The 17,020-nt window shown below is 43.1% G+C and overlaps 1 protein-coding gene across 7 annotated transcripts in view; it reads left to right on the plus strand.

Moving 5' to 3' along the window:
• The window catches only part of farp2 (FERM, RhoGEF and pleckstrin domain protein 2), a 178,206-nt gene extending 162,211 nt beyond the window's left edge, over positions 1-15,995 (plus strand). For 5 of the 7 annotated variants that reach the window (XM_072573162.1, XM_072573164.1, XM_072573163.1 and 2 more), the window contains 5 exons: positions 3,982-4,100; positions 4,864-5,027; positions 11,998-12,105; positions 14,031-14,182; positions 15,533-15,995. In XM_072573162.1, the coding sequence (XP_072429263.1) occupies positions 3,982-4,100; positions 4,864-5,027; positions 11,998-12,105; positions 14,031-14,182; positions 15,533-15,614 (625 nt within the window). In that variant the 3' untranslated portion in view covers positions 15,615-15,995. Of the gene's footprint in view, positions 1-3,981; positions 4,101-4,863; positions 5,028-8,763; positions 8,904-11,997; positions 12,106-14,030; positions 14,183-15,532 lie in introns of those variants that run through there. The other 2 variants (XM_072573165.1, XM_072573166.1) reach the window with 2 other exon arrangements.
• Positions 15,996-17,020: the final 1,025 nt, after the last annotated feature.

Here is a 17,020-nt window from a genome sequence, read left to right on the forward strand (position 1 = left end):
TTTGCACCTTCCGGCCACCTGTAGGACTGCCCGCCTGGTACCTTCCGGGGTGACAGCCCTGAGGACAGCCTTACCCGTCTTCCGGCTCTGTCTACCCCTATGTACCATCTGGCTCTCGTCTACCTTGACGTGCCATCCGGCGTGTGGATTGCCCTGACCCACCTTCCGGATACCTCTCAGACAGCCTGTCCCTCTCACTGGGATGACGGCACACAGGGAAGCCCACAAGCCTTCCGGATCTCAGCCTGTCCTTACACACCTTCTGGCTCTCGGCCGCTCTGACACACCTTTCGGCCACATCTAGGACAGCCCATCCCGATTATCCCTTCTCGGGATGACAGCGCCCAGGATAGGCTACCCACTTTCAGGGCGGCCTATCTGCCCTCCAGCTCTCGGGGTGACAGCATTTGGGATAACCTATGGGCCTCCTAGCTCATAGTGAGGCTTGCCAGACCCAGGGGGACACAAGACAGAATCAATTACCAAAAGCAGAGTCCACTCCCAAACTCCAGGACACGGTAAAATGCTCACATGCCATGACGCACACACGGGTGTTGTCTTTAGAGAGGTCTAGTCCAATGACAAGGGCCAGGCCTATCCACAGGAAGAGCTCATCTGGAAAAGGTCCATTTTCTCACGGGTTAAGTCCAAACACCAAAAAAAATGAAAACACTTACAAAAATTAAAGAAAACCAGAGTGCAAGGGCTAAGACCTGACGCACACGCACACTCAGCACAGTCCTTTTCTCAGAGTAAAGGAGAAAAGAGTAACACAGGCTATAGCCAGCCAGTGAAACAATGAGAATGGAGTTACACCTGAAACACATTGACTATGGAAATCAGTCCTCAAAAAAGAAATACCAGTTAACAAAACTGGCTTTGTAAACTATCCAGTTTAGAAATCAGGTTCTCCCAAAAAAAAGCAGCAACCAACAGCAGCAGTAACACATTGTGACCCAGCCAGTACAGAGTCAGTCCCCTAAACAGAGGAGATTCTAAATTTCCTGTTTTTTTTAATTTTATTAAACAATACAGTTTACATTAACAACTGTATACAGAGACTTCTGGCTCTCGGTCGGCACCTACATACCAGCTGGCTCTTGCCCACCCCAACACGCCATCCAGCCTGTGGGCTGCCCTGACACACCTTTCGGCCAACTCTAGAACAGCCTTTCCCCTTCCCTGTGCCGACGGCACGCAGGGCAACCCACAAGCACTCCGGATCTCAGCCTGCCCCTACAGACCTTCTGGCTCTTCGCCGCTCTGACACACCTTTCAACCACCTCTAGGACAGCCCGTCCCGATTACCCCTTCTCAGGAGGACAGCGCTCAGAACGGCCTACCACCTTGCAGCTCTTGGGGTGACTGGCATCGGGGCCTACCTATCCTCCGGCTTACGGGGCAACCTATCTCACCCTCTGGCTCTTAGGTCATCCTGAAAGCTGTCGCCCCATGAACCTCCCGGCTCACAGTAAGGCCTGCCAGACCCAGGGACACACAAGACAGTGCATGTGATAAAACCGACAAGCAACAAGACAGAGTCAGTTATCAACAAACAGACTCCCTCTAGTACAGAGTTCATTACAATAAACAGTTCTCCTCAAAATGTAGAGTCCATTCCCAGGAACAGAGTGCACTCCAGTATACTAAGTGCATTGTCAGAAATAGAGTCCATTGCTAAAAACAGAGTCCACAACCAAGGGCAGAGTCCACTCCTGAAGGCAGCAAACGCACTCCCCACAGCACACAGGTGTTCATTCTCCATAGAGTCCTGGCCCATCCATAGACAACCAGGCCCACTCACAGGAACACAGTACATTGTAAAGGTGCAGTTAACTCACAGGGGTTTGGTCTACTCCCAAACTCCAGGATGTAGCAAGTGCCCACCTCCCAGCACATGCACAGGTGTTCAGTCTTTATAGAGGCCTAGTCCTAGGACCAGGCCTACCCACAGGAGCAGCTCAAATGGAAGGATGTATTTTCTCACAAGGGCTCATTCTAAACACCAAAAAAGTGAAAGCACATGCCAAACAAAAGAGTACAAGGGCTGAGCACTGCCACAAAATCAGCAAGTCCTTTTCTCAAAGTAAAAGAGTAACACACAGGCTGTAACCAATTAGTGAAACAACTGTTCGCTAATAAGAACTGAGTTACACCTGAACACACATTGTCTATGTAAATCAGGCAGTTTAGAATCAGCCCTCAATAAAAAAGGAATACCAGTTAACAAAAACTGGCTAAATAATTCAGCCAGTTCAGGAATCAGGTTTACTCCCCTTCTCTCCCCCCCCCCCCCAAAAAAAAAAGAAGAAACCAACAGCAGCAGTAACACACTGACTGTAGCCCAGCAGCACAGAGTCAGTCCCCTAAACTGAGGAGATTATACCTGTCAGCCAGGGCTCCCTGATTGGGGCTGTTAACCTGGACCAATCAGGGAACTCATTCTCTGAGGACCACCTGGCTGACCTTGTTACAATCACTATAGTTTGCTGACTTGAGTTTGATAATCCAGAGAAAGAGAGAGGGTGGGGAAGAATGCAGAAACCAGTTCATTCAGCGCGATGACATCGATAAAAGTTCATAATTGCAGTTCCCAAAAGCAGGGTTGGGTTGACGTCCTGAGGAATTATAGTTAAAGTTTGCAGGAGGTAGATGAATTCTTCAGAAGCTGGAAATTGCAGAGTTATCACTGAGGAAGACATCCTACAAGGCTGTTGTGACATTAGTTTAGGGGATCAGGTTTAAGTTGTCCAATGAGCTATGTTAGCAGCTTGTTACAAGCTATTGTGAAGTGATATATGAAGAAAATAGTATCGATGAATGCACAGAAATTTGCTGATAGGGAAATTGATTACATTTGTGCAAGTTGAATACTGAGCTTTAGATAGGGATGACCCTTCACTGTGATTTTTGTGCCTGTAAAGATAGTGTTGGAAGTTCATGATTTTTTTCCTTTTGTGTCATGAAGGCTATTGATCTTTTCTTAAAAGTACATTGGCAGCCTCCTTTGAATATTTTCAGTGACTGACCTCCATGACGACATAAGAAAGGTCTATCAAGTCATATCTCACTCTGAGACAAAAATGGCAATTACTGGAGAAACTCAGGAGATCTGGCAGTATCTGTGGAAAAAGAAAGCAGCATTAGTGTTTCAGGTCCAATGACCCTCCTTCAGAACTTTTCACTCGCAATGCGATGTGATCTGTCCAGTATTGCCATCACCTGCAATCATAACCTTAGAAAAGAAGTGAGCATCCTTGACATGCCAGAACGGCTCAAGGTTTGAGGAATTTTAGCTACAGTGTTACTTTGGAGAAGCTGACTGTGTTCTCATTGGGACAAAGGAGAGTTAGGAAAATTGATAAAGGTATCCAAAATTCTAAAAACCTTACATCAGGGAGACAAACACTGTTCTCATGGTCCAAGGTTGAGGAGATGCTAATTTTAAGAATTTAGGAAGAAACACAATGGAGAAAAGAGGACTTTTTTTTTAAACCCAGTGATCAATAATGAAGTCATATCCCATGAAGTCAAGAAATTTAATGATTTCAAGAGAAAATTGAATGGGCATTTGAGGAAAATAAAGTTGCAGGGCAACAGGACTGTTTGGATTGTTTGGTAAAGAATTGGTTTCAATGGGCTGAGTAGCCTCCTCTGTGCTATAGATTGCCGTGTTTTCAGATTAATACTCAAGATGGGAAGTTGCTAGGTACAGATACTGCACCCCACAGTCAATTGCTTGCAGTTCGTTACAGAGCACAACTCACTGAGATATGGGCAGCTTCTCAGCTGTAGATGTATGATCTAGAGAGTTCAGAGGAAGAAAAGTAATAGACAAAAATTGGCACTCAGTAACAGGAGTCCCTTGGCACAGCAGTGTATTGGCAGCAACTGCTTACTGGCTTACAGATTTTGAAGTGACTCCAATTGTGTAGGAAGTCCTGTGCTTATATCTCGCCCATTTGTTATCCTCTTTCTTAGCTCGCGTGTGGAGATGGGGAAATGGATTGAGGACTTGACCATGGCCATTGAGGTGGTGAAGAAATCAAATGAGAAGAGAGACACAACGCTGGAAAGCAACATCTCTGATTGTTCAAACCGTAAGTTAATTAGTAAAAATGACTATGGATTGACTTTGTTCTCAATATACCATCAACAGTGGGTACAGGAAGGAAGGAACCGGTATTTAATTCTGTTCATAATTCAGTTCTATCCGATATCCAGTGTTTACCTGGGAAATGAATCACATCCATCAGTAACATCCATGTAACTTGCTCCATTTTTCTTCATGCCTGCTTTACATTTCTGGTTTCATGCCTGGCTATTGCAAAGTGATAGTGAAGCATAATATAATGATTTGCTTTTAGTGAAAGGGAGGAAATATTCTGTAGCTCCATCTTCAGAAATGTTATTGTGGTACCCAGCTAAGTGATTCAACTTCTGTGTGTCCTGAAGTATCAAAGTCCTTGTGTATGATCAGTGACTGTAAAGGTGTCCAACTAAAGCTGAATTCCCAGTATATTTTCCATTTAGAGATCTAAGCTTTCACTTCTGAGTAATGTTATTGAATTGATGTATCTGCGACTCCCAGTGAATTCTTCAATAAGGATTAAGAACCCAGTTCTTCAATGGACCTGATTGTGGCAATGGAATGCCTAGTTTGTTGTTTTTTTTAAACTAATGATGATGTCAGCTAAAGTCTTTTGTATTGGGAAGTCAGTACAATTTCAGACTTGGCAGTGATCATTGGTTAGCAGAATGAAAATGAAACAATGATACCTTGACAGCAATTCCTGTATGTTTTTTTGAAGCCTAATAGTCAGACAGTTATTCCTCTTTATGCATTTATCCTAATATTCCCAGGATCTTCAGACGAAGTGTCACTGGAGCAGGAATCTGAAGACGATACTCACTCCTCCCACAGTTCGTTGGAAAAGCAGATCCACCACCGTGCCAACACCACAATGCACGTGTGCTGGCATCGCAACACGAGTGTCTCCATGTTGGACCACAGTGTTGCAGTGGAGGTACCCAGCAGGGCACTCTTACCACCTCCTACACCTCAGGATAACCCAGAGCCACACAGAGTACACACATAAGGCCATGTGTATCCATTCTATCAGCTAAAGTGAAATCAATCTTTAACTTCCTCTGCCAACTATTGCTTGGACTTTGGAAATTAAATTGACAAATCAAAACTATTTTCTTGTTATTGAGAGCTGGCAGCGTTTGATTTAGTAAATCCATTGTGAGTGGGAAGTATTGGATAATCTGAGTCGTGAAGTTGTTCTTTGTATTGGTCACAGGATTCCAGTTCTGTGACACATTGATTTTTCTTTCAGTTTAATGCACTTTTCAGCTTGAAGGAATGATCTGCAATGAACCTTCCTCAGTCTGGTAGCCTGTTCAGGGTTGGCAAGTCATATGTATAGGAGATCTTGAGTCTAAAGTTTTCGAGAGGTTGGAGACCAGATTTGTGATCAGTGGCTGTGCCACTAAAAAGAAAGATGTGCATTACGTAATGCCTTAAATGACAGCTAGCTATCTCAAATCACTGTACAGCCAATGAAATATATTTAAAGTGTAGTCATTATGTAATTTTTAAAAATGCAACACCAAGTTGCAAACAGTAAGTGCCCAAAATGTGATAAATGATATTTAATTTTTTTTTGTACAATGCTAACTGAAGGATAAATATTGCCCACGACACTGTAATTAACTCCCTGGGTCTTTTTTAGAATAGTGCCATGGGGTCTTTGTCTACTTGGGAAGGCAGAAGAGACGTTGGTTTAATATCTCACCTGAAAGATAAGTGTCTGACAGTGCAGCAGTCCCTCAGCACTGCACTGGAACCTAGGTTTTTGTGCTCATGTTTCTGGAGTCTCAAAGCCATGTTTTCACTAACTGAACCGCTGTTTCCACCATGACTCCACACCAACAAGACTGAAAAACTGGCCAATGTGAGTAATATGCAAAACGTCTTGCATTCCAGGAAAATACCCATTTGAAGTTAGTTTGGTTTAATCAGGGAGCATGGCCGGGCTTCAGCAATCCTCAGCCTGATGTTTGGGGTCCAGATGGTACTACAGTTTGCACTGTTTAGGGTGAATGCTGTTAGTACACAGTGGGACAGGACAGGATTATAGGAGTTTTAAATATTCCAATTCACATTCGCCAGCTTTTTACTTCAGAATGCATTTGTAGTTTTGATCAATCAGATTGAGAAACTTCCTGAAACTTCCTACTGGCTGGTGCATTGCACATCCATATTGGATCACACGTCGTTTACATCCTTGATCCTAGCACTCGGGCCTGGCCCAGAGCAAGAAGCAAAGGTTTTGATTTATTTTGCCATTGTCCCAGACTGTCCTCTACTTCCCTACTTTTCTTTAGGTTGTTGGAATTTATGTACGCTGACTTATACTTTAAAACTGATTGCACATAATGTGAAGCCTGGGTTATCTCATGGTCTGGAAACACACTACAGTTGCTCTATCACTCATTTCTTATTGCTGTTTAATTCGAACAGGCCCCTTGCAGCACCTTCTTCACAACGCTTCCTTTTCTTTCAGCTCATCCACATTCTAGACTCTCTGAGAGTGACAATCATTTCCTTTATTTCTCTCATGCAAGTTCCTGCTTCCTCATTTGTGAAGTGACTGGGTCTTCTCCTCTGTGCATTCTTAAAGACGGCCTGCTAATTTTCATGTGCCAGGGATGTCACAATTTGAGTCAGTTGATGACCCGATAATGAAGGGTTTTAGTAAAACATTGGTCTGAGTGGCATAGAAACCCATCAGCCATTTGGAATGTTTCTGCTGTGGCCTTTCTTAACCCAGCCAGGCACACCCAGTGGAAAGGCAACTGTCAACTGTTTGAATTTATTCTCTGCATTTCATCCTCTGAGATCCTGCAGTGAATGTAACAACACAGGGCTAAATAGCTCTTTTGTAATACATTGGTAAGGACTTCCCGGCATACTCCCTTGGTCGAAGCAACCGGCTGGCTAAGGAGGAGTGGCCGCACTTAAAGAACTCCTTCATTAGTTTTATTAGGACCATATGAGACCTGTGTGGAAAACAAAGAATCCCTATAGTGTGGAAGAGGGCCATTTGGCCCATTGGTTGTGCACCAACCCTCTAAAGAGCATTTCCCCATTCTCCTACCCATTTCCGTTCCCACCTGTAACCCCACATTTATTAACGACTAACCCACCTAACTGCATCTTTGGATTGTGGGAGAAAACAGGAGCACTCAGAGGAAACCCAAGCAGGCACAGGGAGAAGATGTGAACTCCACGCAGACAATTGCCTGAAGCTGGAATTGAATCCGGGAGCCTGGTGCTGTGAGGCAGCAGTGCTAACCACTTAGACACCATGCCACCTGTATCCTTCTCCACTGCATAAGTCTGCAGAGCTTCTGAAGAAATAGTGACCATTTTCTTAGGATAATGTTACAAATAGGCTACTTGACTGCTAGCACTTTGGTCTGTTGGACAGTCTGTTGGCCAGTAGGTCCTGTGAGAAAGATTGGGGAATGGGGATGAGCCCAGTAAAGATATGGGTTGAGTATATATAGGCCTACAATCTTCGACCACGTCATATCGTAGTGCATTTGTATAGCATGCTCGACCTAACTCATAGACTTATTGTGGGGACAATGATTATAGCGAGCCTGATTATTGTGACTGTGGTATATTTAACTGTTTCATTATGACTAAAGCTTAACCTAAGTAGTCAGCACATCCATTTCCGAGAATCTAATCGTTGAGCTCCCTTTAAAAGGTATTGACAAATATTGCTATATTTTTCCTTTGACAAAATTTGGTCCGAGAGCCATTCACAGACTCTGCATTAAAGGGGTCACACAGAGTGTGAGAGATCTGGTGCCCACCCAGAGAAGGTTAGCATTGCCTATTAATGTTAATCCAACCTGTCATATGGGAAGGGTGTTGCCAGCAGGAAGGCCCTGGGTGATACGAGAAAAATGTTTTTCACTCAGCGAATGTTTAGGGATTGGAATGCATTGCCTGGAAATGTGGTGGAGGCAGGTTCAATGGAAGTATTCAAGTGGGCATTGAGTGATTAATTATATAGAAATAGCATGCAGAGATATGAGGGAAACGCAGGGGATTGGCACTAGGTAATAAAACTGGTGCAAGCATGATGGGCAAAATGGCCTCCTTCTGCAATTTAATGAACCTATGCTATTCCTGCTTGATGTTGTGCAAGTAGTCTTGGGCAGGTGCCACTGTAACTGGTCTTGATCTTGAGTGAGGGACAGATGAGACCAGTCTGGCTCCCTCCTCTTCATTGTTATCCAGGGGTCCAGTGTGCACAGGCAAAGCAGGGTCAAGCTTAAAGATGGTGACCTCACAGTTGACTGGCTTGATGGAAGTAGAACAGTCACCCTGGCTGGAGGATCATCTGTACCTATGGGGCTATGGCCAAGAGGTTATGGCACCTTCATGAGAGGACAAACAATAAACCAGATAGAAGAAATAAAAAGAGAGTTGGCATTAATAATCAGTTGAAACTGAGAATATTTTGTGAGACTAATTTTGAATGGGATTTTGTCAGAATTGTAAGCTGAGAGTTACTGATGTAGTTTGTTCTTAGAACTGGCCATTTTGTGACATCTCGATTACTAACATGTGTACAATGTATTTCCTAACTGACCTTATTTAACTTACTGCTGTCATGTTTCTGCCTTTCTTACTTGTTGCTCCCATCTCCACACTCGCTTTCTCACGGACGTGCTTAGTTTTCTGTTCCTCTGCCATCTCACCGGAGCTTCCTCTGCACTACCTTCTGGGCCAGGGCCAGAGGCCTAACACCATCACCCATGTGTGCTGGTACCGGAATCAGAGCCTTTCGCTGACCGATTACCTTCGCATGTTTGAGGTAAACCTGTTCATCAGTTGCCATTGTGAATCTGTGTTTGTAAGTGAGTCAGGGGAGACTGAAGCTTCTTTGCAGTATTATGTTTTGTGAACGACACAAGCTGCACATACAAGGAAATATCAGGTCCAGTTTACGTTGAGAGATCTGTCCTTGTGCAAAGCTGTAGTTTGCAATGTGTGCTTAGCCTCAGTATTCTGTGCACAGGGACAGGAAGTCTCTGCCTTGCTTGCATTCCCTGATATCTATCCAGGAGCTGCTCTCAAAAGGTATGGACGTTGGTTTTGGATGAGCTTGGATTTGGATGTGATTTTCTCCAGCATCCAACAATGCTTTGACACTGTCTGTGATGAATACTGAGGTTTCTTGCAGCTATTCCAACACTAACCTTGATTAGAAATATCTTCAGGAAATCAAAATGTGGAAGCAAAGTGACATACTGTAAATATCTCTCAGTGTGAAGCTTGTGTTTTGACATGAACTTACAGCACAAAATATTCCATTCAGCACAATTGGTCTCTAACGCAAAAGCCTCCTTCTACTTCACATCATTGAACAATGTCAGCGTGTCTCTCCTATCTAACTCCCCATTAAGTACATCAATACCAATCATGTTAATCACTAGATGCTGTGGCGAGTTTGACATTCTCGTCTCTCTAAGATTTTTGTTTCTGGATTCTTAATGGGATAATTTCTGGTAACGTAAAGCGAAAGGAATATTAAACAATTCCAGTTATAGACAGAACCTCTGAGGGTTTCAAACATCAATAGTAGATTTCTTATGACTGAATGTTCATCGCTGGTTGCCAATGGTAGTTGATTGAGTTGTATTTTTCCTGATTTCTAGCCTGTTGGCAAGTTGCTCATTGTTTATTAGATTGGATTTGCTTTCAGCACAAAGGTGGTCATTCTGAGCTGCTCTGTAAAACAGGAGTCATCTTATTTCACTCTGATAGACCAGAGCTATTGAGCTCTGATACCTGTGGGCTTTAGGGATAAGGGCTACCCTGAGAAAATGACATTGCAGAAGATGGTTAACCATGAGCTGCTCCAGTAGCAGAGAAGACCTCGCCCTGTTCCTATGTTCCAGTGTAACTTCTAAAGCTCCACAAGTGCATAAGTTATTGGCAGAGCCATGGCACTGTGTTGAAGTGGTTGTTTCCTTTTTATCTCTTTCCTCAGTGGTAGGATGCCCAATGATCTCCTAAGAGAGTGCTCCTTGTTTAGTATGATGGCAACTATGCAGTGCTTGCTGACCACTCCCCTGGGAGGCTCTGCAGTTTTGTAGACAATAGGTGCAGGAGCAGGCCATTCTGCCCTTCGAGCCTGTACCATCATTCATTATGATCATAGCTGATCATCCTCAATCAGTATCCTGTTCCTCCCTTATCTCCATAACCCTTGATTCCACTATCCTTGAGAGCTCTATCCAACTCTTTCTTAAATGAATCCAGAGACTGGGCCTCCATTGCCTTCTGGGGCAGAGCATTCCACACGCCCACCACTCTCTGGGTGAAGAAGTTTCTCCTCATCTCTGTTCTAAATGGCTTACCCCTTATTTTTAAGCTGTGTTCTCTGGTTCGGGACTCACCCATCTTACCTTCACACACATTCTGTTTTTTCACCCTTGGAACAAAGTGGTGAACTTCTGACATCCATTTGGACCATGTCATGAATTCTCCTTCCAAAACCACCAGGTTTCCTGGTGGGTCTTGAACCACAAGACCCCCATGGCTTGGAGTGAGACCCTAACCTGAACACACTCTCCTCATGGAGTAGGGAAAGGTGGAATTAAAATGATTGCAGCTGCCTACTCCTTCGTGCCCTGCTGCTCTTGTGCAGTGTCCTGATGGAAATCTCCAAGATTGAACAGACAAGTGGATCTCCCACAGGAAGACAGTGGGATCCTCCTTGGTCATTGGGTCCTGATTCACAGTGATTGTTTTAACTCACCTGGCCAGACTTGGCAGGAGGGAGGTTGTAGACAAGGCGAGGTCCTGTAATTAAAGATAATCTTACATTCCCTTATGGGCCAAGAGAGAAGGGAGAGTACTTCACGTGGAAGCCTTTATCCACTGTTGACCTAAGCACCCTTATTGGAGCCACGCTAATCCAGACAACAGGAGGATATTCCTGATTTGCGCCTTTTGAACAGGCTTTGAGGAGGTGCGTTACTCACTACAGACTTCCTAGCATCTCCTCTGCTCTTGTAATCCTTGGTTGGTCCAGTTCAGTTTATGATCTCCAGGATGTTGAATGATAGAGCATTCCACAATGGTTCTGGAATCAAGACACATACATATTTATGAGCGTGAGCTGATTGTTTTCCAGATCCTGCTGCGTCTGGGCAGGTTCTACTTGTCTTTATATTACAGTGATATTCACCACAACATTCTTCCTTTGGATTAGGCATGTGCTGTTGCTAGTCGAGAGGTTGCCATTGAGATCAATTTTACGAGGCCTGCTTGATTCTGCACTTGATCAAATGCTGCTTTGATTTCTGGAGCAGTCATTCTCATCACCTCTGTGGTGTTTGGCTCTTACATCCATGTTTGGACCAAGGAGTCTGGAGCTGAGTACTTCAATTAGGGGTCGAACCTTGTGTTGGTGAGCAGGTTATTGGTCAGTAAGTACCAGTTGATGACAAAAGCATTCAACCTCAATAATTTCTATCTGTGAAGATTTTCCACTTGTATATCTTTAATCATCACAGGAATGCATAGGCTGAGGGGAGGTTAAGGACCCTGGCTGGTTTCACAAAGTGGAAAATGCCATACACACATTGTTTAGCTATGGCTCAGTCTTCAATTTTCTGAGACTCTGTTTCCACTGGCATTCTATACCCATTGTTATATTTTATTGACCACTTTCTGTGTCAAGCACCTAAGCACTGCTCACTGTGTTTAAATGGTTGCCTCTTCTTTCCAGTTCAATTGAAAGCAGCCATAGGACTTGGGTAGCTGAGAGAAGAGAGGTGTAGCACAGAGAGATGAGCCGATTTCTGTAAATTAGCATTTTGGGTACACATGATTTTAATAAAACAAGTATTGAACACTCATGCACAAAATATGGTGATGACTACAGTTCCCTGTTGCAGAACCAGCTCTCGGGTTACTTGCTGAGGAAGTTCAAGAACAGCAGTGGGTGGCAAAAACTTTGGGTTGTCTTCACCAACTTCTGCCTCTTCTTCTACAAGACACACCAGGTACGGATCCTGACTCTGGTAAAGTTGTGATTTAGCTTGGATCATCTTGTATCTGAATGTATTATAAGTAATCAGCATTGTCTGTAAGCCTGAAATTATAATGTTGGTAGTTACGTAATCTTAGGCATACTGTTAGAATACGTAGAGGTGTTGAAAGCATTTCTGAGGCACATCAGTAGATGAGCATTAGTGGGAGACACAGGTAGAAGTAAGTGTGCAGTTTAGACAGACAAAGCCTGAGCAGTGACAATAGCAGTAGGCGGCACGGTGGCACAGTGGTTAGCACTGCTGCCTCACAGCGCCAGAGACCTGGGTTCAATTCCCGCCTCAAGCGACTGACTGTGTGGAGTTTGCACATTCTCCCCGTGTCTGCGTGGGTTTCCTCCGGGTGCTCTGGTTTCCTCCCGCAGTCCAAAAATGTGCAGGTTAGGTGAATTGGCCATGCTAAATTGCCTGTAGTGTTAGGTGAAGGGGTAAATGTAGGGGAATGGGTCTGGGTGGGTTGCGCTTCGGTGGGTCGGTGTGGACTTGTTGGGCCAAAGGGCCTGTATCCCCACTGTAAGTAAGTAATCTAATACCCAAGTTTAAATAGCATACTTCCCCATTTAGGTTGCATGTGACCACTTGGAGAAGTGTAACTGTTGCGCTGTTGGGAAACAAACCAATGTGGGTCATTATTCACTTTCTTGATAAGATGGGCAAAGGGGGAAAATAAGGGCTGAGAATGCTTAGTTCTGACATTGACAGTACAAGTTCTAAAATGAAATTGTAGGAGTGAAAGTGTCCTGCTTTCATTGCAGGTCAACATACCTGGACATAGCAGAGTTAGAACTGACTCCCAAGATTCTCATCAGTGGATATGAAATGTTTCGATACAAAATCAAATTCAGATAATGAAAAAGGATGAGGCGTAATTATAATATTTAATTGAAACGTTTCTGGTTATTACATCTGGTGAAAATAGTGGAATAATAGATTGAGGAAACTGAGTTATGGAGAAAAGCAGAAAAATCTTGGAGACCTCAGCTTTTGGAAAAGGCAGCTTGATGGCAGAGATAGTCAATAAACTGCATTGTAAAATGAATCCCATACAGTAGTTAAACCTAAAGCGCAGATTCAATTTGCCAATGTGTGTCTTCACATAGAATTTTGAAAAGTTGGAACAATTTTCTGTCTTGAATAGTTAAGGCAAAACCCATTCAAAAACAATTTGATATTGTGATGTTCCTTATTGGTGGGTGAACAAATATCAATCCTAACGTCTATTCAGTTTTGATCTTAAGTGTATCGCTGATATCTTTTTGGTTACACAGCAAATAGGGTAAACCAGAACAGAAAGTTGCAAAGGTCCTACATTGATAGATTGAGTGGGCTTCATCCCTAATGTGTGATTCTGTGAGGGGTGAGTTCTGAATAAGGAGGAAGAACCTTAACATTAGAACTGGGTGATTCAGGGCACAACTTTGTGCAGAGAGCAGTGGAAATCTGGAACTCCACTTCTGCAGAACTGCTGAACCATCTGCAGTAGTTACTGATCTTGGTAGAGTTATGTTAAACGAGGGCATGAAAACAGGAACCAAAGAGGGGAGATGGAGTTTGACAAACACATCCGCCATGATGTAATTAAATGCTGGAAGAAGCACAAAGGTCTACTTCTGTTCTCTGTCCAATCTGATACTTATGTAACTGAATAAACAAGATTGATTTACAAGTAATCATTCAAAAACGCAAGCAATAATGGTAAGTTGTTTGAATAGGTCCACATAATGCAATGGTTTTTAACTACTTAATTAATAAAAGCATTAACAAGATAAGTGGTCAGTTGAGTTGCTTCTGAAAGGCATAAAGCAAAGTTTGCGCATTGCCTTCTGATCCACTGATTACATAGTAAAATGATGCATAAAGATATTATTTGTTGTTCCCAGGATGACTACCCCCTTGCCAGTCTTCCTCTGTTAGGCTATGTTGCAAGCATACCCACAGACAATGACCGCATCCACAAAGATTATGTCTTCAAACTGCAGTTCAAATCTCACGTCTACTTCTTCAGAGCTGAGAGTGAATATACATTTGAAAGGTAAGATTCCAAATTCATATCTCTCTGAGTGGAGTAAGACTGAACTCCCACCCTCCGGTATTTCAGTGATTAGTAGAGATTATAATTGACGTATCATGTTCTGACCCCACTCATTTTGTTGCGAACCTATTCTATCCAAATCTAAACGTGCTATTTGAGATCTCCAGATATTTTATAAAAGATGCCCAACTACTTCATGTAAATCAGTGTGTTATATATATTTAGATTTATTGCAGGTATGTTATTGTGGTGTCTGAAACTCTTTCACTGATACCTTGATTCACTGTAATTCACTCCATTAATAAAGTTTCATCCCATTGGTCTGTACCTCTAGTAAATGAGTATTCTTCACATTATAGTTTTTTTAAAATTGAAACCCCCTCCCCAACTCTATTAGATTTGTCTGGAACCTGACATTTAGAATTGTAGTCCAGTGCAGTATCTGACAGACTTAACTCCATTTTCTACTGGTCAAAAGAACTGGACCAACAACTCATGACAGAGCGATGGAATTCAGAGGTTACAAGAAGCCAAAATTAGAGTGGTGGAGAGATTTGTGTGTTGAGAGGCTGGAGGAAGCTACATAGATTGGGAAAGGTGAGATCAGTGAAACGTTTGAATGTGAGAATAAATTAACTAAGTCAGAGAGATTGACAGACTGGGGACTGCTGTATAGATAAGCAAGTCCAGTTGTGATAGGTGATTGGGATTGGTGAGTTAGGAAATGGGCAGTCTGTTATTACCCACCCTACTCAGAATAACTGAAGTTGTGAAATGGGACACAGCAGGTCTTGCTTTTGAATAAAGATCAACAGACTTTGGGATTCTCCTGGATGGAATTGAGATAGAGCAGTGTGCAAATTCTTTACCCGTGTAGGTGCATGTCACAAGTCGTCCGTCGATCAGGCAGCAATGTTAAGAAAAGTTTTGTTGAAAAGAGAAATGTTGCTGAAACGTTTTGCTTCACACTGATCAGGGACAAGCACAATGATCAATTTAAATTAATCACAGCAATTGTGTATTGCAGGAGGAAAGGGCTGTTCAATTTGGTGAAAAACTGACAGATTGGCTGAGGCTTTGCCATGGAGAAAGCAACAAGGTCTATTCCCAGCCTTCTGGCTCAGTAAATACAAGTACCAAATCAGTAAGAATGAAATATAAACATAAGGCAGACTGATTTTTTGACGGCTGGATTGTTGTGTAGGGTGTGGGATGGTGTCACGGTACATGTGGGTCATAAATAGAGTGCTTCAGTGACTCTCAGCAGTCCAGACATCACCTCCAAACCCTGGAGGTGTTACAGTTCTGCCTCTGTCTCATTGCTGCACTCTTCATTTTCCCTTTCAACAGGTGGATAGAAGTTATCAAGAGTGCAACCAGTTCTCCAGGACGGATGGTCCATCTCAGCCAGAAGGATGGTTGGTTGGGCTGAAATATTTGAAGTGCCATCACCTATAACCTGGAAATCCCTGTGCTGACATTCATATCTGGACAACCTTGGATTGGAGGTCATTTACAATGCAACACCATCTGGGAAGGAAGTGAATTGACTCATCTCAGCCACTCAGCATTAGGAACAGACCTGGTCACCTTTCAAAGGAATACACCACTCGCATGGTGGTGGAAGAATAGGTTCCCAGGGGGGAGCTAGGTTGGGTCCGGGTTGTTTGTTTAATGTCTGCTTTTCAAATGAAACCAATTCCATTCCTGCTATTTAACGGTTTGTTGTTGTTTATGTCGAGGGAATTCTCATCCAGCATTTGCAATCTACGTAAAGAGTTCCTTCCTATTTAATAAATAACTTTAGAACCAATGAGTCTGGTTTACAGTGGCTTTCGAACCTAATTACAGGGGTAGCTAGTTTATGAACGCCTGACTTACACACGTCATCTCACACAGGAGTGTAATTTTAAACATTTCCTGTACTCTATACTCTCCTGCATTATGCAGATTCCAGAATGAAACCTGTTGCAACCTGGACAGTGCCTGTTCTTTGGGGATTATTTGATCACTTTAACAGTGCTGTACTGTATAACATGCTGTATTGCAGATGTGGTGTTAAATCAAGGGCCTATCTGCCCTCTCAGATGGGCTTAAAAGATCCCATAATTGATGAAAAGCAGAGAGTGTTCCTTGATGTCCTGGTCAATTTTGATCCACCACTAAAAATCACCTGAACAGATTATCTGGTCATTAAAGCATCATTGTGAGTGAGAATTTGCTGGGTGCAATTAGCTGCTGTGTTTTCCATATTACAATAATGATTACCCTTCAAAAAATACCTCATTGGCTCATGGGTACTTTGGCATGACCTCAGTCGTCATAGTTACTAAGGAAATGCATGGTTATATTCATGGATATATCCTAGCACCAATCCAGCAATCCCTCTGTTACCGCAGCAATCACTACCACTGCAAACGGCCAGGATTTCTGATGATTGTGAACGTTAATCCACCAACTTGGTCTTGAAACCCAGGGATTCCCATTGCAGGAGTGAGTTGTAATATTGCCCCATTTTGTATTGCCAACTTTATGGTCAATTGATGTACAGCAGAGTTCGTTGATTCAAGTGCAGTTATCCCTTCCTGTCAACTTCAGGCATCCTACCTGTCGATCTGTTCAGTTCACCTCTTGGAACTGGTGTGTGTGTGTGTGTTACAGAGGTTCAGCATCAATATAATGTTCTCCCCTGTCTGGATCAGCTGATAGTGCTGTTCTATCAGACTGGTGCTGTAGCTGCCACCATTGCACAGATCTGGTGAAATAATATTATCATTCATCACTGATCATTTTTTTGATTTTGCTCAGAACAATGCTTAACTTTCCTAGATACTTGCT

This window comes from Chiloscyllium punctatum, chromosome 6 (assembly GCF_047496795.1).
Source record: "Chiloscyllium punctatum isolate Juve2018m chromosome 6, sChiPun1.3, whole genome shotgun sequence".
Lineage (NCBI taxonomy): Eukaryota > Metazoa > Chordata > Chondrichthyes > Orectolobiformes > Hemiscylliidae > Chiloscyllium > Chiloscyllium punctatum.